The sequence below is a fragment of the Hippopotamus amphibius genome, chromosome 17 (genome assembly GCF_030028045.1).
Source record: "Hippopotamus amphibius kiboko isolate mHipAmp2 chromosome 17, mHipAmp2.hap2, whole genome shotgun sequence".
Taxonomy (NCBI): Eukaryota; Metazoa; Chordata; class Mammalia; order Artiodactyla; family Hippopotamidae; genus Hippopotamus; species Hippopotamus amphibius.
The window spans coordinates 2432330-2458026 of NC_080202.1; the positions used below are offsets into that span (position 1 = coordinate 2432330).

Genomic DNA, 25697 nt, shown 5'->3' on the forward strand with positions numbered 1-25697 from the left:
TGAACTGGTTTTTTAAAGCACATCATAAAGCTTTAGGGAGTTAAAACCCTGTGGTATTTGTGGGACTATAGGAAAATAAATTTAGAAAACAAAGTGTCCAGAAACAACCTCATCTAGAGAATGCAGCATTTAAGGCACGGATGGATCAGTCAGTGGCAGGGTCGATGCAGAGATTACCCATTTTGAGGGTGGGGAGCTAAACCCCTACCTCACACCACAGACAAAAATAAAAAATGAAAACCATTCAGAAAAAAAATCCAGACAGATTAAAGAGCTGTATGTCAAAAACAAACAAACAAAAACACCAAAAAAACACCAAAAAACTGTGAGAGTAGCAGAAGAAAATGACAGTATATTTATAAGCTTGATAGGAAGGTATTCCCAAACAAGATAGAAATCACAAAAAGTCAGAAAAAAGGAAAGTCAGAATGCCATAAAAAGGAAAAAAAAAAAAGACTGATAACTGTGAGCCCTTCAAAATGTGAAACTCTAATAAACAGAACAGTGACAGACTGGAAAAGAATATTTGCAAAACTTATTACAGGATTTATATCCTGAACATACAGAGTTCCAAAAAATTAATTAAAAAAAATAGTATCTGGGCCTTCCCTGGTGGCACAGTGGTTAAGAATCAGCCCGTCAATGCAGGGGACACGGGTTTGTGCTCTGGTCCAGGAAGATCCCACATGCCTCAAAGCAACTAAGCCCGTGTCTCACAACTACTGAGCCCCTGTGTTGCAGTGTTGCAACTACTGAAGCCCATGAGCCTAGCGTCCATGCTCCCCAACAAGAGAAGCCACCGCACTGAGAAGCCTGAGCACTGCAACAAAGAATAGCCTCCTCTCGCCGCAACTAGAGAAAGCCCGTGTGCAGCAATGAAGACCTAACGCAGCCAATAAATAAATAAATTTATTTAAAAAATAGTATCTGAAAAACAAACAAAAAAAAACAAACAAAAATTAGTATCTGAAACACAGTATTTACTAATATTTTTTAATATGTGGATGGAGAAAAAATAGCTCCGAAGAAAATGGGCAAAGGACATGACCAAGGGACTGACAGGACAAGAAATAAAAATGTGTCCAAAAACATAAAAAATGCTCAAACTCACAGGTAATCAGGAAAATGGAAACTTAAAAAAATGAAACTGTTTTTGCCCAACAGACTGGTCACAATTACAAAGACTGATAACATCAAGTGTTGGCAAGGACAGTACTATATTTACAGGGTTGATGGACATTTTAGGGGCTGGTATATACTTTCTGAGGGAACTTGAGCATTTTTAATATTTAAAGTATGCATATCTTCAACCCAATTCCTCCTTTATAGCCTCAAATAATACACATATACAAAGAGGCATGGAAAAAGATGTTCACTGCCAACACAAATTGTAAAGCAGAAAATGGAAACCCTAATTTCCATGAAAAAATAATTAAATAGACTAAAGCCATACTCTGCAATTCTATGGAACAGCCAATAAGAGGATTTGTATGTTGACATGAGATCAAGATGTTACTAAACAAAAATGCAAGTTGCAGAACAAAAGGTACTGAATGATACCATTTATGTTTCTAAAGAGACACAAACTATGTGTTTTACATACCACTGCCAGAGGGAGGGCGGATCAGAAGGGACCTTCCCTGCCCCAGAATATACTCCTGTTTCACCTGTGTAGCTTTTTACCAGCTCCTTCCAATCAGCTGTCAGCTGACATGGTGACCACACAAAACCCAAGTCCCTCTGTATTTCCACCCCCTGCCCTTTTTTCTGGTCTACTCTCCCTCCCAGATCATTTCATGATTCATTTTCCTAAAGCAAAGAACAAACATTTATTAGGCGTTTGTCTTTATGTACACACCCAGTATTTGATAACGGAAGGAATGCTTTAGGAAAGCATCGTATTGTAATAAAAAAAAACACTGATTATAATACGAAGTGATGTGAAACGCGGAGGGTGGGAATGGGGAACCAGTCGAAATACTGTTCAAAGCCCTCCAGGGCTTCCCCACACCTGTGAGACAAAGACCCAGGACTGTCCACAGCTGGCTTCGACGTATTTTTCTGACCCACTACTTCTTCCCACCATGAGCCTCCCGAGCTGCCAGGCTTTACCCTGTGCCTGGACCTCTGTCCACAGCTTCTTCTCCCTTCTCTCTTCCCAAACATTGCTTCCTTTAAAAACATAGGCTTGAAAGTCGGAGCCGTCACAGCCACCGCCTGGAGCCCCCGGGACCTTCCACCTCGCCGCTCCCGCCCAGCCTGCCACGCCATGCCGTCAGGGAAATCCTTCAAACAGCGCCGAACCGTCGAAGAGTAGAAGATGTCTGACTTATCTGAGAGCAGCATCCTACCAAAATCCCAGTAATAACAGAAGGATACAAAGGTGAGAAGCAGTTTCTGGTCCTCGATAAAACAAAGTTCCTGGTGCCTGATCATGTCGACATGCGTGAGCTCATCAAGATAATCAGACGCCTACAGCTCAACGCTAATCAAGCCTCCTTCCTGTTGGTGAACGGGCACAGCATGGTGAGGGTGTCCACGCCGACTTGTGAAGTGTATGAAAGTGAGAAGGATGAAGATGGATTCCTGTATATGGTATACGCCTCTGAGGAGACTTTTGGAATGAAACTAAGACTTAAAAAAAAAATGCATCTGTTCTAGAATTTTTTAAACCCTTATTTACCAAGGAATAAAAAAGGGATGTTACAGAAACAAAAAAAAACCACACACACACCACAGGCTCAAAGTGGTTCTTTATGGGTAGAAGGGCCTCAGTTTTGCACAATGAAGAGTTGTGGAAATGGGTGGCACAAAAACATGAACGTACTCAACACTGCTGGGGGGTGCACTAAAAACAGTAAAGATGGTCCATTTTATGTTATGTGTATTTTACAATTAAAAAAATCAGAAGCTGATTTACCTTAAAAAAAAAAAAAAAGGCTCCAATCACACTCCCCCCAAGTCTTCCAGGAGCAGCCTCTCTCCTCTAAGACACACATTCTCTTCACAGCTCGGGGGCCTGTGATCTCTCGCCATCTCACGTGTGCCCTCTGACCCCTCCGTCCGGACGTGGCTGCAAGCACCTTCACAGTGCTCCGTGTTCGGTAAACACCCGCTGCTCAACGACTGGCCGCAGCAGCAAAACCAACGTACAGAGAAGATGATAAACCGCAGTAACTGCTTTAATGTTAAAAATATTTATTTTTCTAAAAGATCACACAAAAGTTGGGAAGAGACAGAAGGGTGTCAACTAGCCTATGTCAAAATCTGAGCTGAGGGAGGATAAGAGCTGCCTGAGGACCAGGGCGGGGTGGGGCTCACTCCTTAGACAGGCTCTTGATGGTCTTGTGCTCCCTCATGGCCTTCTCCCAGTCGCTGCCGTTGAACTCCTCGACCACCACGCTCCGCACGGTGCCCTCGTCCAGACAGTGGGGTGCGATTCCTACGGGGAAGCCAGGGGGGCGTGACACAAACCCACCCCACAGGCATCAGCGCGAAGCGGGCTGCCTGGCGGGCCCTGGCTCACGGCCCCCTCCTCTCAGATGGGGCTCAGGGGTGGCCAGGGCTGGACGTCACTCAGTACCAAGCTGGGAGGATAAAGGAGAGAGGGGGCTCGAGCCCGGAGCCACTCTGCCCGGCAGCCTGGAGAACTCACAGGCCTCGTCCAGGGCTTGGAGGGACCGCGTCCTGAGCGTTACACGTCTCCCCGCACGACCGTGCAGCAAGGCCAGCAGGAGAGCGTCTCCACGTGACAGCTGAGGAGCACACAGGGGCTGCTACGGGGCGCAGGCGTCACACACCCCCCCCAGCAGGCTCGAGGCCGCCGCGGCCACCCTGCTGCAGTTTCACAGGCTGTGTCTCTGTGGGGACGGCGCGTCCCCCACGCCTGCTCCCCACCCAACGTGCACGGCGGAGGCTGTTGTTCGTCACAACTGTCGAAGGTGGTTCTGCCCCCAGATCCAAAAAGGACCTGAAGAGGGGCTTGGGGTTTCCCTGTTTGTGTTTGAACAAACCCGACTTTTTACGCCGCAGCATCACCGCTGCTCCTTCCGGCCTCCTTCTCTCCCTCCCCCGTCCCCAGGCCCACAGCCTCTCCCCACCCTCCCGCAGGAGACAAGAATCGGGGTCCTAGTGGTCTCTGAAGGCCCAGCGCCAGGAGAGAGCTCTGCTGACAAGCCCTGCGCCCCTCGCACACGTGTGGAAGGGCCTGGACACGCGGGAGACCGGCCTGTGACACCAGGGCCCGCTCCCCACGCGTGTGTTACCCGGGCGGCCGCAGGCGCGGTGCCCCGAGCTCGGCCCCCTTCACTCACCGAAGCCTCCAGGGTTGGAGCGGGGAGAGTAAAAGCTCTGGACGCCGCACCTCTTACAGAAGGTGTGCTGCGCCTTGTGGGTGTTGAAGGTGTACGTGGTGATGCTGTCGGCTCCCTGGGGGACACAGACAAGGAGCTTCAGTCGTTTAAAAAAAATCGTGTAAAAGGCTCAGCAGGGACGCCCTCTCGCCAGGCTCCCAGGACTCATCCAACCTGGGGTCGGGGCCCGTCCACACAGCCCGGAGACCCGTCAGCCTGGAGGGTGACAGCTCAGGGCTTCTCCCAGGTCAGCTGCATGCAGAGGCCCCGGCCTCGAGCTTGCCCCGCATCCTAGGCCCAAACGGGGAGGTGTCAGCCGAGGGGCTGGGTCCCCGTGTCCCCAAACAGCACCGCTCAAGGTCCTCAGAACACACTCACTGGACTCGGATTCATCTACGAAGGACCAGGCAGGAAAGAGCATCTGCCTGACGGCACAGGCTAATTTCCTTAACGGAGAACCCAACTGGAAACCGGGCAGAGGATGCGAAAAGTTCAGAGAAACTGGAAAACCAATCTCTCCTTAACCCTAGATGTGATATCCACACTCACAAACTGCAATGAGGTCGTCTTCACTGTCGGGGGCAAAAATTAAGAAGTGAGCTAACTCGGCACTGCGTGTGTAAACACACATCCTCGGATACACGTCACGGGAATGTAAATCCATAAAGTTTCGTAACATCCACCGAAGGTTGAAAAGGCACATATCCTTTAACACAGCAACTCCACCTCGAGGAATGTATCCTACAGTGAGAATTCCATATTTCATCCAATAACATGTCTACAGGTGTCAATGCAGCATTTGTAAAGGCTAAACATTAGAAAAACAGAAACCGTCCGTCCGCAGAAGACTGGTGAAAGCAATCACAGACGGGTGTAAAAACGGAATCTCCGCAAGTTTTGAAAAAAATGAGGCAGTCCTACTTACAAATACTACTAGGAAACAATCTCCAAGGTTACAAAGTTAAGTGAAAAGGCAAGGGTTAAAGCAATGTGTGTAGCTAGCACCACTCCTGTTTTTAAAAAGCGCACATCCTGGCACGCGCTTTTAAAGAAATAACCAAGAAGGCAGTAGTTTACCTCCAGGAAGACACCGGGCGGCCGAAGGCTCAGAGCGTCTCCCCTGCGGCCGCCGCCACCACCACCACGCGAGAGAGGCCCTCAGAGCTGCATCGAAACCTGTTCCCAGAGGGGCCTCTTCTCACCCCACGTCCCCCCCGCCACGGAGGGGCAGTGAAGATCAGACAAGTGGTCCCAAACCACGCAGAGCGACCTGACTGCACCCCTTCCCCCAGGGGACCCCCGGGGGCCTGAGGCGCTGCCTCGCAGCCCCAGACCTCATGCGGCACGAGGACCGCCGGTGGCGGGCAGACCCCACGTTGCGCGCCTCCCCCAGCCGGACCCCCACCCCCGCTGCAGCACGCGGTCCATCGTCACGACGCTGCTACGCCCTCCACAGCCCCCGCTCACCTCTTGCGTCTTCCTGCCGGGTCAGAAATCACCAGGGGCCACCACGCTGACAAACCTCACGGTCGCGTCTCCTGACCCCCGGATTCCTGTTCCCCTGAACCTGACCCCTCGGGACCCCTCCTTCCGTCCGGAGGACCCCACGTTCTGCAGGTCCCGCCTCCCTCCCCGCTGGCCGTGCTTCGCAGCCCCTCTGTCTGCTCTGCTTCCCCTCCTGCCCCATCGCTCTCCGTGCTGTGTCCTGGGCCCCCCTCTGGCCACACCACCTCCCCATCACCCGACGCCCCAGTCGGGGGCCACGCAGCTCTGCCGTCTCCCCACAACTCAGACGTGCACCCAGCTGCCCCTCTGTGAACATTCCAGATGTCTTCACCTCAACTTTCTCAGAAAGGATCTGATTCCCGCCCCCTCCAAATCCGGCATCTCTCCTCTCCCATCCTGTCCTTCCTCTCCAGCAGCGGCTCTCTGTGTGTGGTCCCAGGAGAACTTGTGAGAATCATACATCTTGGTCCATCCACCTCCCCCCGGCCCCCCGGCCAGCACAGTCAGGAGGGAGCCCAGCGACCTGTCTAACGGGCCCTCCAGCTGACCGTGCACACACTGGACTCTGAGAACCACCGCTGCTAAACACATCTCCACTCACCACTCCCTGCCCATCTCCACGACTACCACCCTCTCTCCCGCCTGGTTGCCCCACAACCTCCCAGCTGCACCCCCCCCACCATACACACACTCACCTCCTCACCATCTGCACGCCACACGGCAGCCACTGTGTGCTTTTCAAACACTGAAGCAGGTCTCGCCACTGCCCCACTTAACACGCTCCCTGGGCTCCACTCTACAGAGGACAAGCCTATCTCCTCGTCCACTCCGGCCTGTTTCCAACCCCAGCTCAGTCCACAGGTTCACCTCCACCCTCCAGCCACAAGGGCCACTGTGCAGCTCCTCGGATATGCCGCGTGGCCCCTGGCACGCTGCCTGCCCTGTGTCCAGGGCCCCCACACCTCCACCACCTGAACATCAGAGGGACCTGCCCTAGCCCACCTAGACTGCCACCAGCCAGCCTCCGTCATGGTCCCTGCTCGGACTCTCCACATGGCATGTCCAGGCCTCTTCCTATTTCTCTGTCTCCCCCACAACACCTAAGCTCCAGGGGACAAGGGCCTGGTGGCCACAGCAGCTGCTGGGTTTCAGTGGAGCAGAGCCTGGCACGGCAAGTGCCCCTTACACACTGCTGAGCAAGGAATGGTCCCGTACTTAACTTCAAAGAACAAGCAGAAAACTGCTCCTTCACCAGGCTGGGCGGAAGGGGAGAACAGTGTTTTGGACACCGGGGCACTGACTGGTAAGAGGCCCGTGGGGCGGGGGCTGCCAGATCCGAGACCAAGCGCCCACAGCCACCCACGCGGCCTCGGGAACCGCCTGCCTCAGGGAGCGGGGTCGGGGCCACAGCCTCCAGCCGGCGCCCGAGGAGGGCCGGTGGGAAAGACGAGGGCCGGTCTGCTGCCCACCCGCGCCACGCCCCCCCCACCAGACAAAGGATCAAGGACGATGAAAACGAGACACACTTGCCCAAAGCATCTGGGATTCGGTCTCAGCTTCTCCTCCCAGACGCTCACTGAGGGACCACGTGATGCCAAGGCCCTGGGGCTGGGAGTGCAGACACGACCAGAGATGGTTCCGGGAAGCCCTCCCAACCCAGTGAAGGTCCCACCACCAAAGTGGAGATGTGTGTCAGGCCAAGTCAGGGGACGGGAGCTGAGGGCGGACCAGAGCCCCACCCCGCCCCACGTCAGCAAAGTGTGCCAGAGCCTTTGGTAACGGCTTGCGTCCTTTGACCAGAGATTTTACTTCCAAGAGAACTGATCCAAAGAAATAAGGTCTATACTGTCAAAGATTTATACAGGGAGGTGCATGACAGCACTGTTTGTAATTAAAAAAAAAAACAAAACTTCTAGGACTCCACCTAGAAGTTCGAATGTAAGAAAACTGCCCATGGTACATCACAGAACAAAATATGCTACAAACACAGCAATAATCATATAAGTAAACTAGGAAACAGTTGTGGGGGGGAAGAGGCCGGGGCCTAGGGGCAGTGGAAGGAAGGCCTTTCACTGTGTATCTGCTCTGTACCTTGCAAATCTGGTACCAAGCACAAGAACTTCCCCCAAATAATAAAGTTAAAAAAGTTTTCGATCATTTATTTTTCATCAGGAAATGATAAAAGTCAGTTATAAAAGACTAAAAGATAAAATTCTACTTTGATAAAAAATATACATGACACATTTAGATATATTTATCCACGTTCAAAATAACACACAAGGATATACAGCAAAACACAACAGTGGCTACCTTTGATCGATAGGATTTGGGTGATATTTATTTTTCCATCCTTGTGTGTGTACATGTTTCCACCATAATATCAAATATACGTCCAAAATATAAAGGAGAAAAATAACACAACCTTTTAAAGATCAGCATGAACCCTGGGTGGCGAGGGCACCCTGTAAGCCGGGTCCCCCCACCCTGCTCACGGCACTTACCTTGAGGAGCTTGAAGCGAGAGGCTGGAACAATGAAGTGTCTATTCTGCTTCTTCTTGCAAATGCTGCAACTACAGAAAGATAAGAGCAGACCCTGGACTGTGAACAACCATCCGTGCCTTCCGAGTTCCCTGCGGGGCCCAACCTGCCTTGTCCCAGGAGCCGGCTGAGCCCCGAGGTGAAGCCCCTTACAGCGCCAGCCAGGGACGGGCGGCTGGGCAGGCGGACCGGCCTCCTGGGGCCTCTGCTGGCCACAGCCAGCAGTGCAGGCCATCAGGATGGGGGACACCACGTTCCTGCCGCCCACCCCCTGGTTTATGATAGTGAAGGGAACTGCTGGATTCTGGAGACATGCAGGAAACAAGTATTAGGCAGAGCTACGATCTTATGCTTCTGGGGTGTCCATCTTCACCAGAAAAGGACAAGGAAGCTTAGGCTTCCTCCTGTCCTCATCTGCACATCACAGAATCCAAGTCAAACAGGTCCTCAGAATCACGTCTTTAGAATTAAAGCTACAGCTTTTTAGTTCACCTTTTAAAAAACTCTAATTTCACACAGAACCCTCTAACAACATATTCCATGGGGATGCTTCTTCAATCTGGACTGCACAGTTAGTAGCAGGGTCAGCTCCCCGTGGGAAGAATTCTACAGTAGTCACTTATTCTTCACATATAATTCAGGCAGCACAGCACCAGGGGGCAAAAAGGACTGGATACTGTTGAATACTCAGCTATACACCAACTATGGGTGAGAAGTCAGAGCCTGGGGCCCCTGTTCTTCCATGAGGCCTGGGAGGCGCGGACGGCAGGCCCTCCATGGATCCTGGCGGCATCACCTGCCTCACCTGAAGGAACGAGGCCAGCTGGCCTGGGGCGTGGCCCGCTTCCAGGTGTGCGTGCTCTCACCTCACCTCGCCTCGCCCAACTTGGGACTCCTGAAGACTCTGTCCAAGGCCCTTCATTCAGTACCCAGCCGGACCGTCTCCAGGGAACCACTCCCCCCCAACCGGTGGCATTCTGCTGCCGGCACAAGTCGAGGGCCACGCTCCACGTCCCCTGGGGCCGTGCTGCAGGACTGAGCTGTGTCACACACAGCAGGCTATTATTTTTAGCCTCCCCTGTTTTTAAGTTTTTTATTATTATTATTATTAATGAAAATGTCTAACACAACTTCTAACGTCTAAGCAACCTGGGAAGAGAAAACACTCACTTGCAGTCAAAGATGTGCAGGTCTGCCGAGGCCCAAACTTCAAAGCGAACCGCCCCACAGTGGCAGCCTCCTGTGTGTTTCACCAGGCCCTGGTACTCGCTGAAGGGAACGAAAATCGGGAAGATGAGTGCTGAAGAGTCAGGCCACAGTGGAAAAAAAGAAGCAAGAATGGGACACAAGTCTTACAGGACAATCAGACGCACTTCTGCCTTTGAGGAGGCACTATCAATGCTGTAAAAGAATTCAATACCTTCTTTGTCCATGAGCTCTCTTTTTTCCACTTCCAGTTTGTTAAATTGCAAGATAAAGCGTTCCGAAGTATGGAAAAGAGAGAACTGCCTGGCGGACCGTAATCCAGCCACCCAAGCACGTTTATTTACGTGGCAAATGCTTATTAAGATTTTTTATAAGCAAGGCACCAGGGGAGGGAGCAGTAAACAAGATAGAGCAAACGTGGTCCTGGCCTTAGGGACCTTGGGCCGCCAAGGTCCCTAAAACAAATTAACGGAATATGTACGTGACTGTGATAAAGGCGTCCAGGCTGCCACGGAAAACAAAGGGGGCCTGATCGAGCAAGTTAACAAAGGGCTCCTGCAATTCTGCCGTGCTCCCCTCCAGTACTGTGCGTGTACGTGGCTTTTTACAGAGCTATCCGAACACAGTACGCACAACTTTAGTCCTCTTAAAACTCATAAGTCAGGCCCTTCATTGAACACGATGAAGAAGTGATGCGTATCATCCAACTGGCTTTCCAAAAGGGCTAAACACTCGCATCAGTAACGAGTGAGAAAACATTTCACCGAAACTTCTCAAGCCATAATTACAGGAAAAGTAGCTCGCTGCAGTTTTAATCTGCATTTATTTGGTTACTAAGACTGAATGCTTTTTCATGTTTCTGTACAAGCTGACTCCATCAATTTGACGTGTTTTTTTCTGCAGACACAAATAATGTTTATGGTAAAAAGCTCAAACATTACAACACTTGAGGATGTTAAAAACAGAAGTCTGCTAAGTCTAACACAGTTAACTGTTCCCTGTTCTGTTGTATGGACATTTTCCCATACAATAACGTTTTAACAATAACAATGAAGCAGAATAGTTACATATTCTTTTTACTTTAGTAACTTTTGGCCTTTTTAACAAATGTGTGTAACTTGAGCCAACCTGACAGGTTAAAAAAAAAAAAATCTCATCCTATCACGTCAGCATTTTAAAATCCTTTTCTTGGCCATGTAGCAGCATCTTTTAAAGCGTAAATTTACCTCAAACTTGCGTTGTACGTTTCTGAGAACTTTATATTCCCCCACACTCAGCAGCAGCTGGCGCACCTCAGGGGCTCAAAAAGGCCGGATGATGTACGTTCGTTAAAAACTGTTGCGCCTACAGCCCCAGATGATAAACCAAAGAGCGAAGCCCACGGAAAACCCAACACTCCATCCCTGAGAAGACCCGTCCTAACGAAGAGAATGTCCTGCGGAACGAGGACAAAGAAACATTTTCCTTCAAGAAAAGGAGTAAATCCTCAGGTTGTTATGGAGTCGTTAGCCTGCTGGGTCTCTTCTGGGGTTTTCTGGCCTAAGACGGCGGACCCTGCGAGGTCCAGGGCGCCGAACCACTTCTCGGCAGGGCTCCCGGGCGGGGGCCGCGTCTGGAGGCGCCCCCGAGCTCACGGCTCCCTGCGAACTCCGCGGACTCCTCCTCCGGCCGCCGGGGAGCCGGGGTCCTCGCCCCGCGGCGGCAAAGCCCCGGCCCCCGAGCGCCCGCGGCGGTTCCCGGCCCCGCCGCCCCGCTCCGCGCAGGGCGCGCGCAGCCACGGGGGCCGCCGGCCTCCCGGGCGGCTCCGGACTGTCCCAGCGCCGCTGCCGCCCGGCCCTGCCCTCCCGGCCGCTCTCCAGAAACACGCGCGCGCACACGGACGCGGCCCCGGGCCGACCCCCTCCCCGGGAAGGCCGCCGCCGGGGCGCGCGGCGCCGGCCGAGCGGGGAGGCCTTTGTCCGGCCGGTGCGCGGCTCGAGCGCCGCGGGGACGTTTCTGGCGCCGGCCGGGCCGCGCCGCACTCACTAGGTGTCCAGCAGCAGCTTGGCGGCGCCCTCGAAGCTGAGCCTCTGCCGCTTCTGGAACGTCTCCCAGCGCTCCCGCTGCTCGCCCAGGTCCAGCTCGGACGCCGAGGGCGCCGGCGGGGGCAGCGGCGGCTCCGGCGGCGGTTCCCCGGGGCCCGCCTCCTGCGCCCGCGGCGACGACTGCGGCCGCCGCTTGGCCGACGGCTGCTTCGCCGCCGACCGGCTCCCGCCCCCGGCCTGGCCCGCGGGCCGCCGCGCTCGGTCGGCGCCGGGGGCCGCGGCCTCGACCGCGGGGGCCCTGGAGGCCCCGGACCCCTTCTGCGCGCGTGGCTTGGCCGCCGCGCCGCTCCTCGCCCGCCGCATGGCTCCCGCAGCCCTGAGCGCAGGCCTCTCCGCCGCGCGTCCCCGCTCCGCCGCGAGCCCGCTGCGCCCCGCGCGTCCCCGCCGCCCGCGCGCCCGCCGCCCCGCTGGCCCAGGGGGCGCTGCGCCCGCCCTGCCCCGGCCCCCGCCCGCCCTGCCCCGGCCCCCGGCCCCGGCCTCCGCCCGCCCGGCTCCCGGCCCCCGCCCGCCGTGCCCCGGCCCCCGGCCCGCACCTGCGCCGCTCCGGCCGGCAGGCCCTGCGGGACGGCGCCCCCGGCCTCCGCTCCGATACGCGGAGCCTGCCTGCACCTGCGAGGCGCCTCCGGGGCGCCTGAGCCCCCAGGGCTCCGCCCGTCTTCCCGAGGCCTGGCTCACCCGGCACTCACGGCCACACCCCAGGGGCGCCCGGGGCAGCTCCGTCCCCCAGGGAGGCCCGCGCGTGGCGGGCGGGAGCTCCCGGTGCGGGTGCGGGCCCGGCTCCTGCCTCCGCGGGACGAGCAGCAGCTGACGTCGGAGTCCTCAACCCTGCGCTTTCCCCCAGATTTTGAAGCCGCGGCTTCAGGATCTCCGTGGTCAACAGATTTTTTTAAATTTAATAAATGAGTGAACTCCACACCAAGCCCCATTAATATGGTTTTGTTGAACACAGCCCCGAAGTTTACAGGGAAAATCACGAGAAGCACCGACGGAACCCAAATATTCACCAAACTTATTTTGTTGCTCTATTTTATTCATATCTTCAAAGAAATAGCATTTTCAACGACTCATGTTTTTTTCTTTTTTTGTGTTCTACTTCCTAAATTTCAACTTTCCTCTTTGTTAATCCTGCTTTTATCTTATCGTTGCTTTGATAGTTTATTAAACTAAATACATAGTTCCTTCACTTTTAGTATTTTGGGTAAAATATTAATGACAAGTTTCTTCTGAGTATAACTTTAGCTGAATGCATTAGGGTTTCATTGGAGGTGTAGTTTACATACAGCAAAAAGCACTTTTGGGGGGGGGGTCTTTTACTGTTTTGTTGAATGCTTTTAAAAATTGTGATGGGGAATTCCCTGGCGGTCCAGTGGGTAGGACCCTCCATTTTCACTGCCCAGGGTGCAGGTTCAATCCCTGGTCAGGGAACTAAGATGCCAAAAGCCCCATGGCATGGCAAAAAATAAATAACTCATTAAAAAAATTGAGATGAAATTCACATAAAATTAAACGTTTTAAAGTGTGCAGTTCTGTGGTACTTGCCATATTCATGATGCTATACTGTCACCACCTCTATTTAGTTCCAAGCTCTTCTACTGTTTTTATATTAATTTATGCCTTACTGGTAAACAGAAAATTCAGTGAGTTAAACGGTGTGTAGATTCCCCTCAGCAAATAATTGACATTTTACTAAAATAAAAAAAAAAATTTTTTTTTAAACAAGAGTAGCTAAAAGATATTCCATCTGTTTCACCTCTTTCCTCTGCTGCCACCTTTGGGCCAGTTTATGACTCCTTCACTCCGGGTAAATTTCAAATAAATCTGATTTAACTTTTTTAGCAAGTTTGTTTAAAATGCTTTTACAGTAGGTATTAGAAGAAAGGAAGATGAAGTAATTAACACTTGGCTAAAACTCAATTTTGTGGGGGTTTTAGTTTTTTTGTTTGTTTTGAAGTATAGTTGATTTACAATGTTAGTTTCTGGTGTACAACAGAGTGACAGTTTTTATATATATATATATTCTTTTTCTTATTCTTTTCCATTATGGTGTATCACAGGATATTGAATATAGTTCCCTGTGCTACACAGTAGGACCTTGTTGTTTATCCATCCCATATATAACAGTTTACATCTGCTAATCCCAAACTCCCAGTCCATCCCTCCCTCACCCCCTTCCCCCTTGGCAACCACAAATCTGTTCTCTATATCTGTGAGTCTGTCTGTTTCATAAATAAGTTCTTTTGTGTCACATTTCAGATTTCACATGTAAGTGATAGCATATGGTATTTGTCTTTGCTTAGTATGGTAATCTCTAGGTCCATCCATGTTGCTGAAAATGGCATTATTTCATTCCTTTTTATGGTTTAGTCGTATTCCATTGTACATATGTACCACATCTTCTTTATCCATTCATCTGTTGATGGGCATTTAGGTTGTTTCCATGTCTTGCCTATTGTAAACAGTGCTGCTATGAACGTAGTGGTGCATGTATCTTTTTGAATTATAGTTTTGTATGGATGTATGCCCAGGAGTGAGATTACTGGATCATATAACTATTTTTAGTTTTTTGAAGAATCTCCATACTGCTCTCCATTGCGACTACTGCTTACATTCCCACCAACGGTGAAGAAGGGTTCCCTTTTCTCCACACCTTCTCCAGCATTTATTTGTAGACTTTTTAATGATGGCCATTCTGACTGGTGTGAGGTGATACCTCATCGTAGTTTTGATTTGCAGTTCTCTGATAATTAGCGATGTTGAGCATCTTTTCATGTGCCTGTTGGCCATCTGTATGCCCTCTTTGGAGAAATGTCTATTTAGGTCTTCTGCCCATTTTCAGATTGGGTTGTTTGTTTATTTTTGTTGAGTTGTATGAGCTATTTGTGCATTTTGGAAATTTAAGTCCTTGTCGGTTGCATCATTTGCAAATAGTTTCTCCCAGTCTGTAGGTTGTTTTTTCATTTTGTTTTTGGTTTCCTTTGCTGGCAAAAATGCATGTATGTTAAATATACAGCTTATGTAACCACCACCAATTCAAATCTAGAACATTTCTAGCAGTCCAGAGAGTTTCTCTCAGGTGAAAGAACACAGAGGGGATCACTATTCTGAATTCTATCACCAGAGGTTAGTTTTACCTATTCTTGAACCTTTAAAACCAGCATGTACTCTTTTAGGTCCAACATCTTTCACTCAGCATAATGTTTCTGAAAATCATCCATGTTGTTTTGTGTATCACAGTTTGTTTGCTGTTATGTAATATATGACTTACAAAAGCATCACAGTTTATTTTCCTGTTGATGGACATTTGGGTTGTTTCCAGTTTGGGGGCAATCATTAATAAAGCTGCTATTTACATTTGCGTACAAGTCTGTGAACTCATTTCAGTATATACTTAGGAGTGGAATTGCTGGGTCATAGATTAGCAGTATGTTTTTATAAGAACTGCTAAACTGTTTTCCAAAGGATTGTACTGTTGCTGCTGTTGTTTTTAGAATTCTTTTTTTAATATTAAGTGATTGGCTGCGTCAGGTCTTAGTTGCAGGCACTCAGGATCTTTCGTTGCAATCTGCAGGCTTCTTTCAAGTTGTGGAGCAGGCTTCTCTAGTTGTAGCACTCGGGCTTCTCTCTAGCTGTGCTTTGAGGGCTTAGTTTGCCCCGAGGCATGTGGGATCTTTGTTCCCCAACCAGGGATCGAACCAGTGTCCCCTGCGTTGCAAGACAGATTCTTCTTTTTTCCCCCATACATTTTCTTGTTTAATTTTTTTTAAGAACTTTTATTGAGATACAGTTAACAGACAATAAACTGCATATATTTAGAGTGTACAATTTGGTATCCCAATCTCCCAATTCATTCCCCCCACCCCCCCTGCTTTCCCCACTTGGTGTATGTATGTTTGTTCTCTACATCTGTGTCTCTATTTCTGCCTGCAAGACGGATTCTTAACCACTGGACCACCAGGGAAGTCCCAAGGCCTGTACCGTTTTATACTCCACCACCAATGTATGAGAAAGTCACAAGTATGCTACATCCTCACGGCACTTGGCGCTGTCGGTCTTCTCAAACTTAGCCTGGCTGGTGGCTGTGCAGTGGTATCTCTTTCTAGCATTGTTTTTTGTTTTCTGTTTTGTTTTGTTTGCATGTCTTTGACAAGCAGTAATGCTGAAGCACCTTTTCATGTGCTTATTGACCACTTGGATATCTTCTTTGTAAAGTGCCTGTTCACAGGCACTAAATTGGCTTGTTTGATGTATAGGAGCTCTTTATTTCTGGATATGAGTTCTGGGCCAGGCATATATATTTAAAATATAGTCTCTGAGGCATGGCTTTCCTTTTCACTTTAATATCTTTGAATGAGTGAAAATTTTTTATTTTGATGGGGTATTTTCTTCTGAGAAAATTCAGCTTGTGAATTACTTATTTTATGGTTAAAGCTTTTCATGTCAAGTTTTACAAAAAAATCTTTGTCTACCCCCAAAGGTCATGTTTTCTCCTGTCTTTTCTTCTAGAAGGCTTACAGTTTTAGCTTTTATTTATTTATTTATTTATTTATTTATTTATTTATTTATTTGGCTGCACCGGGTCTTAGCTGCCGCACACAGGATCTTCATCACTGTGTGTGGGATCTTTTTTTTTTTTAACTTGCGGCAAGTGAGATCTAGTTCCCTGACCAAGAATCAAACCTGGGTCCCCTGCATTGCAAGTGCAGAGTCTTAGCCACTGGGCCATGAGGGAGTCTCTACAGTTTTAGCTTTCATACTTAAGTCTACGATCCAACTCAAATTAATTTCGCATATAGTCTGAGGTGGAGGCCAGGTTCTTCTCTTCCTCCATATTGATATGCTGTGGTCTGTCTCAATCCTCTGTTCTGTTCCAATGAGCTACTTACCTATCCTCACATCAACACCACTCTGCCTTACTTACTTACTTAGTCTTGGAATCAGAGTAAGTCCTCCAGATTTGTTCTTCTTCAAAGCCAATTGTCTTGGCTTTTCTAAGTCCTGTTCATTTCCACATAAAGTATAAAATCAGCTGTTAATTTACACAAAAAAACCTGCGTGGTACTCTATGCTATCAACCATATTTCTATGAAAATCCCCCAATTCAATATTCCTAACTTCATTCCTTTAATTTTCATTCTTTCACTACTGCTCTGAAAGCTACACCAACTAATATTTTTCAAACTATTCTAGTTACTCCTTGATTGAATCAAATCAATTTCATTCCTAGAGTCAAACTGTTTCAAGAATATACCTTTTAAATCACCTTCTTGGGTTTTGAGTGTGCAATAACTTTGTTTTCTCCACCTGAAGCCAATTTAATGGTATAATGTCTTTAAAATAAAAACCTGGGGACTTCCCTGGTGGTCCAGGGGTTACGACTCTGTGCTTCCAATGCAAGCGGTGCAGGTTCGATCCCTGGTTGGGGAACTAAGATCCCACATGCCACACGGCGCAGCCAGAATATAAAGAATAGAATAGAATAGAACAGAACCCTGGCACAACACTGTAAATCAACTCTACGTAAATTTTAAAAATATTTTTTTAAAAACCCTAGTTCATGTTTTTCATTTTTTATTGTTATATCCATTTCTTTTATTTTTTAGATTCCACATATAAGTGATAATGTACAGTATTTGTCTTTCTCTGATTTATTTCACTAAACACAATACCCTCCAGGCCCATCCACATGGTAGCAAATGACAAAATTCACTATTTTTTATGTAAGGAAACAGATTTCTGTCACTGAAAAGAAGGCTGAAGTGGTCATTTAACTCTGGCTGATCTTCAGGGACTTTTATATAAGGGATCCTGACTAGTCATTATACATCTCCACTAATGAATGAACAAATAGGGACTTCCCTGGTGATGCAGTGGTTAAGAATCCACCTGCCAATGCAGGGGGCACTGGTCTGGGACGATCCCACATGCAGGGGAGCAAGTAAGCCTGTGCACCACAACTACTGAGCCCAAGTGCTGCAACTACTGAAGCCCGTGCACCTAGAGCTTGTGCTCTGCAGCAAGAGAAGGCACCACACTGAGAAGCCACCACACTGAGAAGCCCATGGATTGCAACAAAGAGCAGCCCCCGCTGGCCACAACTAGAGAAAGCCTGCACATAGCAACAAAGACCCAATGCAGCCAAAAAATAAATAAAATTTAAAAAAAAAAGAATGAACAAATAAAAACCAATTTTAACTGCAAAAATTTTTTTTCATTATTTTTTGTGGCTGAGTAGTATTCTATCATATATATGTACCACATTTATAGAGTTCTTTATAGTGTTCTGCTTATGTTTTCTTCTAGGAGTTTTATGAATTCAGTCTTACATGTAGGTCTGTTTCAGTTTATTGTTCCATATGCTGTGAGAAAATGTTCTAATCTCATTCTTTTACATGTAGCTCTCCAGTTTTCCCAGCACCAATTGTTGAAGAGACTTTTTCCCATTGTATATTCTTGCCTCCTTTGTTGTTGATTAATTGACCATAAATACGTGGGTTTACTTCTGGGCTCTCATTTTTTTTCATTTTTAAATTGGGCTAAGCCTTACACACTGAAGCGTTTTTACATATATGCACACCTTTGTAACCACCACCCAGATCAAAACAGAACATTTCCAGCATCTCAGAAGGGTCTTTTGTACCCCCTCCCAGTCAACGCACCCAAGGACAACCGCTAGTCTTGCTTTATCACCGTGATTCTGAACTTCATATAAATGCATTCATACAACATGTACACTTGTGTATAGCGTCTTTCACTGAATGTTATGTCTGTGAGCTGCATCCATGTTGTTGCATGAATCCACAGTTCGTTCATTTTCATTGTTGTGGAGTATTCCAATATAAGAATATACCACATTTTATTTATTCTTTCTACTTTTGAAGGACATTTAGAGTGTTTCCAGGTTGCGGCTATTATAATAACACTTTTATGATTTTTTTTTAAACAGCCATTTTAATTTGCTGACGATCTCATGGGACAAGAATTCAGGAAGGACTCGACTGGACAGTTCTTGCTTGGAGTCTTTCATGCAGTTCACTGGGATGTCTGCTGAGGACACAGCCACCTGAGAAGGCTCACTGGGCTGGATGTCAAAGACGCCTGCATTCACATGCTGGCAGCTGATTCTGGCTGATGGCCTGGAGATCAACTGGGCTGTCACCTGGAGCTCTTACCCACAGCCTCGCCATATGGCTTGGGCTTCCTTACAACATGGTGGCCTCAGAGAAATCAGATTTTTTTTTTTTTCATTTGGCAGCTCAGAGCTCCAAAAATGAGAGACCTAGGATACAGGGTAGAAATTTTATCAGGATTTTTTTTCTTGTATTTTTATACCAAAAAATAAAAAAAATTTAAAAAGCCTGCTGGAAGAGTGGGCTGTAGTTGCTTTGAATCTGTAGACAAATGTGGAGAGAACTGACTTCTTAAAAATATCATCTTCCACAATACTGCAAAGCTAAAGTGATCAAAATAGCATGGTATTGGCAAAAAAACAGACATATGGATCAATGAACAGAATAGAGAGCCCAGAAATAAACCCACACAGTCAGTTAATCTTCGACAAAGGAGGCAAGAATGTACAATGGAAAAAAAGTCTCTTCAACAAGTGGTGGTGGGAAGGTTGGACAGCTGCATGCAAATCAATGAAGTTAGAATGCACCCTCACACCATACACAAAAATAAACTCAAAATGGCTTAAAGAGTTAAATATAAGACATGACACCATAAAACTCCTAGAAGAAAACATAGGCAAAACATTTTCTGACATAAATTGTACCAATGTTTTCTTAAGTCAGTCTCCCAAGGCAATAGAAACAAAAACAAACATAAACAAATGGCACCTAATCAAACTTACAAGCTTCTGTACAGCAAAGGCAACCATAAACAAAATGAAAAGACAACCTACAGACTGGGAGAAAATATTTGCAAATGATGCAACTAACAAGGGCTTAATTTCCAAAATATACAAATAGCTCATACAACTCAACAACAAAAAACCCCCAAACAACCTAATCAACAAATGGGCAGAAGACCTAAATAGTCATATCTCTAAAGAAGACACACAGATGGCCAACAGGCACATGAAAAGATGCTCAGCACTGCTAAATATTAGAGTAATGTAAATCAAAACTACAACCGAGGTACCACCTTACACTGGTCAGAATGGCCATCATTAAAATGTCTACAAATAACAAATGCTGGAGAGGGTGTGGAGAAAAGGGGACGCTCCTACACTGCTGGTGGGAATGTAAGCTGGTGTAGCCACTATGGAAAACAATATGGAGGGCTTTCTAAAAACTAAAAATAGAGATGGCATGTGACCCAGCAACCGCACTCCTGGGCATACATCTGGACAAAACTGTAATTCAAAAATATACATGCACCTCTATGTTCATAGCAGCAGTATTTACAATAGCCAAGACATGGAAACAAGCTAAATGTCCATCGGCAGATGAATGGGTAAAGAGGATGTGGTACATATATACAATGGAATATTACTCAGCCATAAGAAAGACTGAAATAATGGATGGACCTAGAGATTATCATACTAAGTGAAGTCAGTCAGACAGAGAAGACAAATGTCATATGATATCGCTTGTATGTGAATCTGATATGACACAAATGAACCTATCTACAAAACAGAAACAGACTCACAGACACAGAGAACAGACTTGTGGTTGTGAGGGGGGGTGGGGGGTGGGGGAAGGATGGACTGGGAGTTTGGGATTAACAGATGCAAACTATTATATATAGGATGGATGGAAAACGAGGTCCTACTGTAGAGCACAGGGAACTATACTCAATATCTCGTGATAAATCAGAATTGAAAAAAATATATATATACATATGTATACCTGAATCAGTTTGCTGTACAGAAGAAACTAACATGACATTATAATTCAACTATTTGTTAATTAAAAAAAAAAAAAGGAATGTAGCCCTGCTGACACCTTGATTTTTCTTTTTAACATTTATTTATTTGGCTGTACCAGGTTTTAGTTGCAGCACACCCAGTCTTTAGTTGAGACATGCGAACACTTAATTGCAGCGTGTGGGATCTAGTTCTCTGACCAGGGATCAAACCCAGGCCTCCTGCATTGGGGGAAATGGAGTCTTAGCTGCTGGACCACCAGGGAAGTCCCTGACACCTTGATTTTATCCATTGAGATCTGTGTTGAACCTCTGATCTCCAGAACTGGAAGATAATAAATCTGTGCTGTTTTCAGCCATTAAAAAAAAAAAATATATATATATATATAATACACATATATTATATATATATAGTCTTCCAATCCATAAATATCGCTCTCCATTTATGAAGTCATTTCTCTCAGCAATTATAAACGTAATATATCTTTTGTTAAATTTATTCCTAAATATTTTGCTGCTACTATAAATGGTATTTAAAATTTTCATTTTCCAATTGTTTGTTGCTAATATATAAAAACAATTGGTTTTTTGTATATTGACATTGTATCCACTGACCTTGCTAAATAAATTCACTGATTTTCCCAATAATTTTGATTTCCTCTTAGACCTGCGAGACTGTTTCTTAATTTCCAAATAAAAATTCAAAAAATCTTTTTGTGGTTGATTTCTATCTATATTGGGCTATATTTAAAGTTTCTGAATTACAGAATCTCTTGGGGTTTTTTTTTAATTTATTATTCTTTTCTTTGTGGCATATAATTGATTTCTATGGACATGAAGAGTATATATATTCTCTATAAATTAGAAATTTCTCTGAGTTAAATCAACCTTATAAACTGTATTATAAAATTCCTCTATGATTTGCTTTGTTTTTGCCTAGTTAAATTCTGAAAGTGAATATGAGTTATGTATTTGGCCATGTTTGGTACATAAACATCTATGACTCAGGTTGTTTTATAGATGATGTACAATTATGAATTTTAATTATAAGTATGAAAAATGTATAGTATTTTACAGTATACATACATGTACAATATTATGTGTTTTTATTGAATAACAGTCTTTTTCACTTTTTGATGTATCTGGCCTTGATTTAAATTTTATCTGATGGCAGTATCTCATTTCTGCTTTCTTTTTGTTTGTATTTGTATGATCTATAAATACCCATCCCTTTGTTTTCAACTCTTCTTTAAAATGTCTAAATAATTAATAGGTGGATTTTTAACAACTCACTCTGTTATCTTTGTTCTTTTTAAACAGGACAATCGAACTCTTTTGCAATTATTATGAACTGGAACCTGTGCTCTATTCTATCCATCTGTATAGTTATTTTATATCTTACCTTGTTGTTGGTTCTTTTTCTTTGCATTGGCTTGGAAGTTTCTCTTTGTTCCCTTTTTTGCCCTCCTGTTAATTTGGCATTGCTTTTTTTCTTTCTTTCCCTTTTTCTTGTTTCCTTTCACTTTACTGAATTAAAACCAGCTCATCCTCTAGAAAGCAAAAAGTAACTGCCATATGAATTCACTAGCCAAAAATTGCATGAAAAATTTGGCATTTCTAATGTTTCTCTCCATAATGCTGGTGTTTCCTTTCCATATCTAGTAGTTATGATAAAATGTGTATTGCTCTAGTAATATTCCAAAACTGATCAATAAACACATTTCTCAAAACATTTTACCCCCTCACACCCCACCCCTTCACTTGGATGAAAATTTTAGAAATTGCAATTGTACTTCTTCACTTTCCCACTGACCAATCATAGCCAACTCCTCTTAAGTGTATCTTCTGCTTGAAGGCTCCTTACTGGACATTTATGTCATATACATATATATATTTAAGTCTTTATTGAATTTGTTACAATATTGCTTCTGTTTTATGTTTTGGTTTTTTGGCTGCAAAGCATGTGAGACCTTAGCTCTTCCACCAGGGATCGAACCCGAACCCCCTGCATTGGAAGGTGAAGTCTTAACCACTGGACCGCCAGGGAAGTCCCTACACTGTATATTTCTTATCCCACTAGTATCCTAACCATACTGTCAGCTCCGATTTGCTACCAAGACTGGCACTCAAAATGGTTGTTGAATTAATAAATTATCCATTATGATATAGCTATACTTATTACAAAAGTAATTGTTTATGACAAGTACTGTACTCTTCATCTACCCAATATTAAAGTTTCTTTTCTAATATAATTATCAATTGATTAAAGAACTGTGAAATTTTTATTTACTTTTTGGCTGCGTTGGGTCTTCACTGCTGCTGCTCGTGGGCTTTTTTTTTTTTAAGCTCTTTATTGGAATATAATTGCTTTACACTCTCGTACCAGCTTATGAGGTACACCAAAGTCAATCAGCTGTATTTATACACATATCCCCACATCCCCTCCCTCCCATGACTCCCCCCCACCCTCCCCGTCCCGGCCCTCTGAGGCATCACCCATCATCGAGTTCATCTCCCTTTGTTGTACAGCAACTTCCCACTGGCTATCTATTTTACAGCTGGTAGTACATATATGTCTATGCTACTCTCTTACTTCGTCTCAGCTTCCCCTTCACCCCCCGCCCCCCCAACCCCGTGTCCTCCAGTCCACTCTCTGCATCTGCATCCTTATTCTTGTTTTGTCACTGGGTTCATCAGTACCTTTTTTTTTTTTAGATTCCGTATATATGAGTTAGCATACAGTATTTGTTTTTCTCTTTCTGGCTTACTTCACACTGTATGACAAACTCTAGGTCTATCCACCTGATTACATATAGCTCCCTTTCATTCCTTTTTATAGCTGAGTAATATTCCATTGTATATATATGCCACATCTTCTTTATCCATTCATTTGTTGATGGGCATTTAGGTTGCTTCCACATCCTGGCTATTGTAAATACTGCTGCAATGAACATTATGGTACATGTTTCTTTTTGGATTATGGTTTTCTCTGGGTATATGCCCAGGAGTGGGATTACTGGGTCATATGGTAGTTCTACTGTTAGTTTTTTAAGGAACCTCCAAACTGTTTTCCATAGTGGCTGTACCAATTTACATTCCCACCAACAGCGCAGGAGAGTTCCCTTTTCTCCACACCCTCTCCAGCATTTGTTGTTTCTAGATTTTTTGATGATGGCCATTCTGACCGGTGTGAGGTGATACCTCATTGTGGCTTTGACTTGCATTTCTCTAATGATTAGTGATGCTGAGCATCTTTTCATGTGTTTGTTGGCCATCTGTATGTCTTCTTTGGAGAAATGTCTATTTAGGTCTTCCGCCCATTTGTGGATAGGGTTATTTGCTTTTTTGGTATTAAGCTGCATGAGCTGCTTGTATATTTTAGAGATTAATCCTTTGTCCATTGCTTCGTTGGCAAGTATTTTCTCCCATTCTGAGGGTTGCCTTCTTGTCTTGTTTATGGTTTCTTTCGCTGTGCAAAAGCTTTCAAGTTTCATTAGGTCCCGTTTGTTTATTCTTGATTTTATTTCCATCATTCTAGGAGGTGGGTCAAAAAGGATCTTGCTTTCATGTATGTCATAGAGTGTTCTGCCGATGTTTTCCTCTAGGAGTTTTATAGTGTCTGGCCTACATTTAGGTCTTTAATCCATTTTAAGTTTATTTTTGTGTATGGTGTTAGGAAGTGTTCTAATTGCATTCTTTTACCTGTTTCTGTCCAATTTTCCCAGCACCACTTATTGGGCTTTTTTTCTTTTGTTGCGGCGAGCGGGGGCTACTTTTCGGTGCGGTGCATGGGTTTCTCATTGCGGTGGATTCCTGTTGCGGAGCACGGGCTCTAGGGCGCACGGGCTTCAGTAGTTGTGGCGCACGGGCTTAGTTGCTCCATGGCATGTGGAATCTTCCCAGACTAGGGGTGGAACCCGTGTCCCCTGCATAGGCAGGGAGATTCTTCACCACTGTGCCACCAGGGAAGTCCCTAAAGAACTCTGAGTATTTTCATCAGCCAGGATCTATGGGCAACATATTGAGATATTGAGTGTCTAAAATTGTCTTTCTTTGCCCCAAAGGATGAATGACATTTTGTCTGGGAATAGGATTCTTGTCTGTGTCTTTCTTTAGTTTGTAGATATTGTTCTGCTGTCTTCTAGTTTTCAGTGTAGCAAATGAGAATTCGAATGCTAGTTTCATTTGATTTCCTTTCAAAAAAACATCTCATTTCAGTATGAAAACATGTACATTTCTCCCTTCACCCATGAGGTTCAGGAATTTGCCAGCATATTTATATGTGTGTCTTTTTTTTAAATCAAGAAATAGTTGATTTACAATATTGTGTTAGTTTCGGGTGTACAGCAAAGTGATTCAGTTATATGTATATGTACATATATTCTTTTATGGATTCTTTTCCATTATAAGTTATTACAAGATACTGAAATAGTTCCCTGTGCTATATGGTAAATCCTTGTTGTTTATCTGTTTTATACACAGTAGTGTGTATCTGTTAGTCACATACTCCTAATTTAACCCTCCACGCTTTCCTCTTTGGTAACCATAAGTTTGTTTTCTATGTCTGTCAGTCTGTTTTTGTTTTGCAAATAAATTCATTTGTATTATTTTTTTAGATTCCACATACAAGTGATATCATATAATCTTTGTATCTTTTTAAAATTATTCCTCTCTGGGTGTGTCATTAAAATAAACACCTGATAAAGGTTTATCAAGCCCGATGAAGAAAAAACGAGAAAACAAAATACACATTTATACATTAGAAATGAAAAAGAAATTATAACCACAGAAACAGGACAAACTCAAAGACTGACCACAGGATCTTATATGCCTTCTTAGGCCCTTAATTGGAAAGTATTTTCATCACCTCTGGCTATGTACCCTTCTAGCAGCACCTGTGAGTTTGGGTAGGTTTTGTTAAGACTAGCTAACTTCTTCATACAGGCTGTGTTCTGAACTGAAGTGTCATATGTAGATACTGGGAAACCTATCCACTCCTACAGCCAATCAAACATGAGCAACTTTTCCTACTGGAAATGACATTAGGTTCTTCCTGGATTCAAAATCATAAAGACTTAAGGTAGAAGAGAGGTGACGGGCTGGGGGAGGAGAGGGGAGATGGGGACTTACTGTTGAATGGGTAGA

The 25697-nt window shown here is 45.6% G+C and overlaps 1 protein-coding gene and 1 pseudogene across 2 annotated transcripts; one reads left to right on the forward strand and one right to left on the reverse strand.

Moving 5' to 3' along the window:
- The first annotated feature begins 2269 nt into the window (after positions 1 to 2269).
- Positions 2270 to 2661, forward strand: LOC130840300 (microtubule-associated proteins 1A/1B light chain 3B-like; annotated as a pseudogene).
- Positions 2662 to 3181: 520 nt separating this feature from the next.
- CENPV (centromere protein V) lies at positions 3182 to 12993 on the reverse strand. 2 transcript variants are annotated; one of them, XM_057714672.1, is made up of 5 exons: positions 12363 to 12993; positions 9568 to 9666; positions 8360 to 8429; positions 4314 to 4428; positions 3182 to 3442 (listed from the first exon to the last, which is right to left on the reverse strand). In XM_057714672.1, the coding sequence occupies exons 1-5, from the start codon at positions 12611 to 12613 to the stop codon at positions 3318 to 3320; spliced, it is 660 nt and encodes a 219-aa protein (XP_057570655.1). In that variant the 5' UTR covers positions 12614 to 12993; the 3' UTR covers positions 3182 to 3317. The 2 variants fall into 2 exon arrangements, with proteins under 2 accessions (XP_057570655.1, XP_057570654.1); XM_057714671.1 differs by lacking the exon at positions 12363 to 12993 and adding an exon at positions 11629 to 12000.
- Positions 12994 to 25697: the final 12704 nt, after the last annotated feature.

Coding starts and splice junctions, on each gene's coding strand:
- CENPV (XM_057714671.1), bottom strand. CDS start 11,990: ATGCGGCGGGCGAGGAGCGGCGCGGCGGCCAAGCCACGCGCGCAGAAG. Junction 8,430..9,567: donor CTGCACATCTTTGACTGCAA/GTGAGTGTTTTC, acceptor ATCTTTCTGTAG/TTGCAGCATTTGCAAGAAGA. Junction 3,443..4,313: donor CTCCAACCCTGGAGGCTTCG/GTGAGTGAAGGG, acceptor GCTTCCCCGTAG/GAATCGCACCCCACTGTCTG.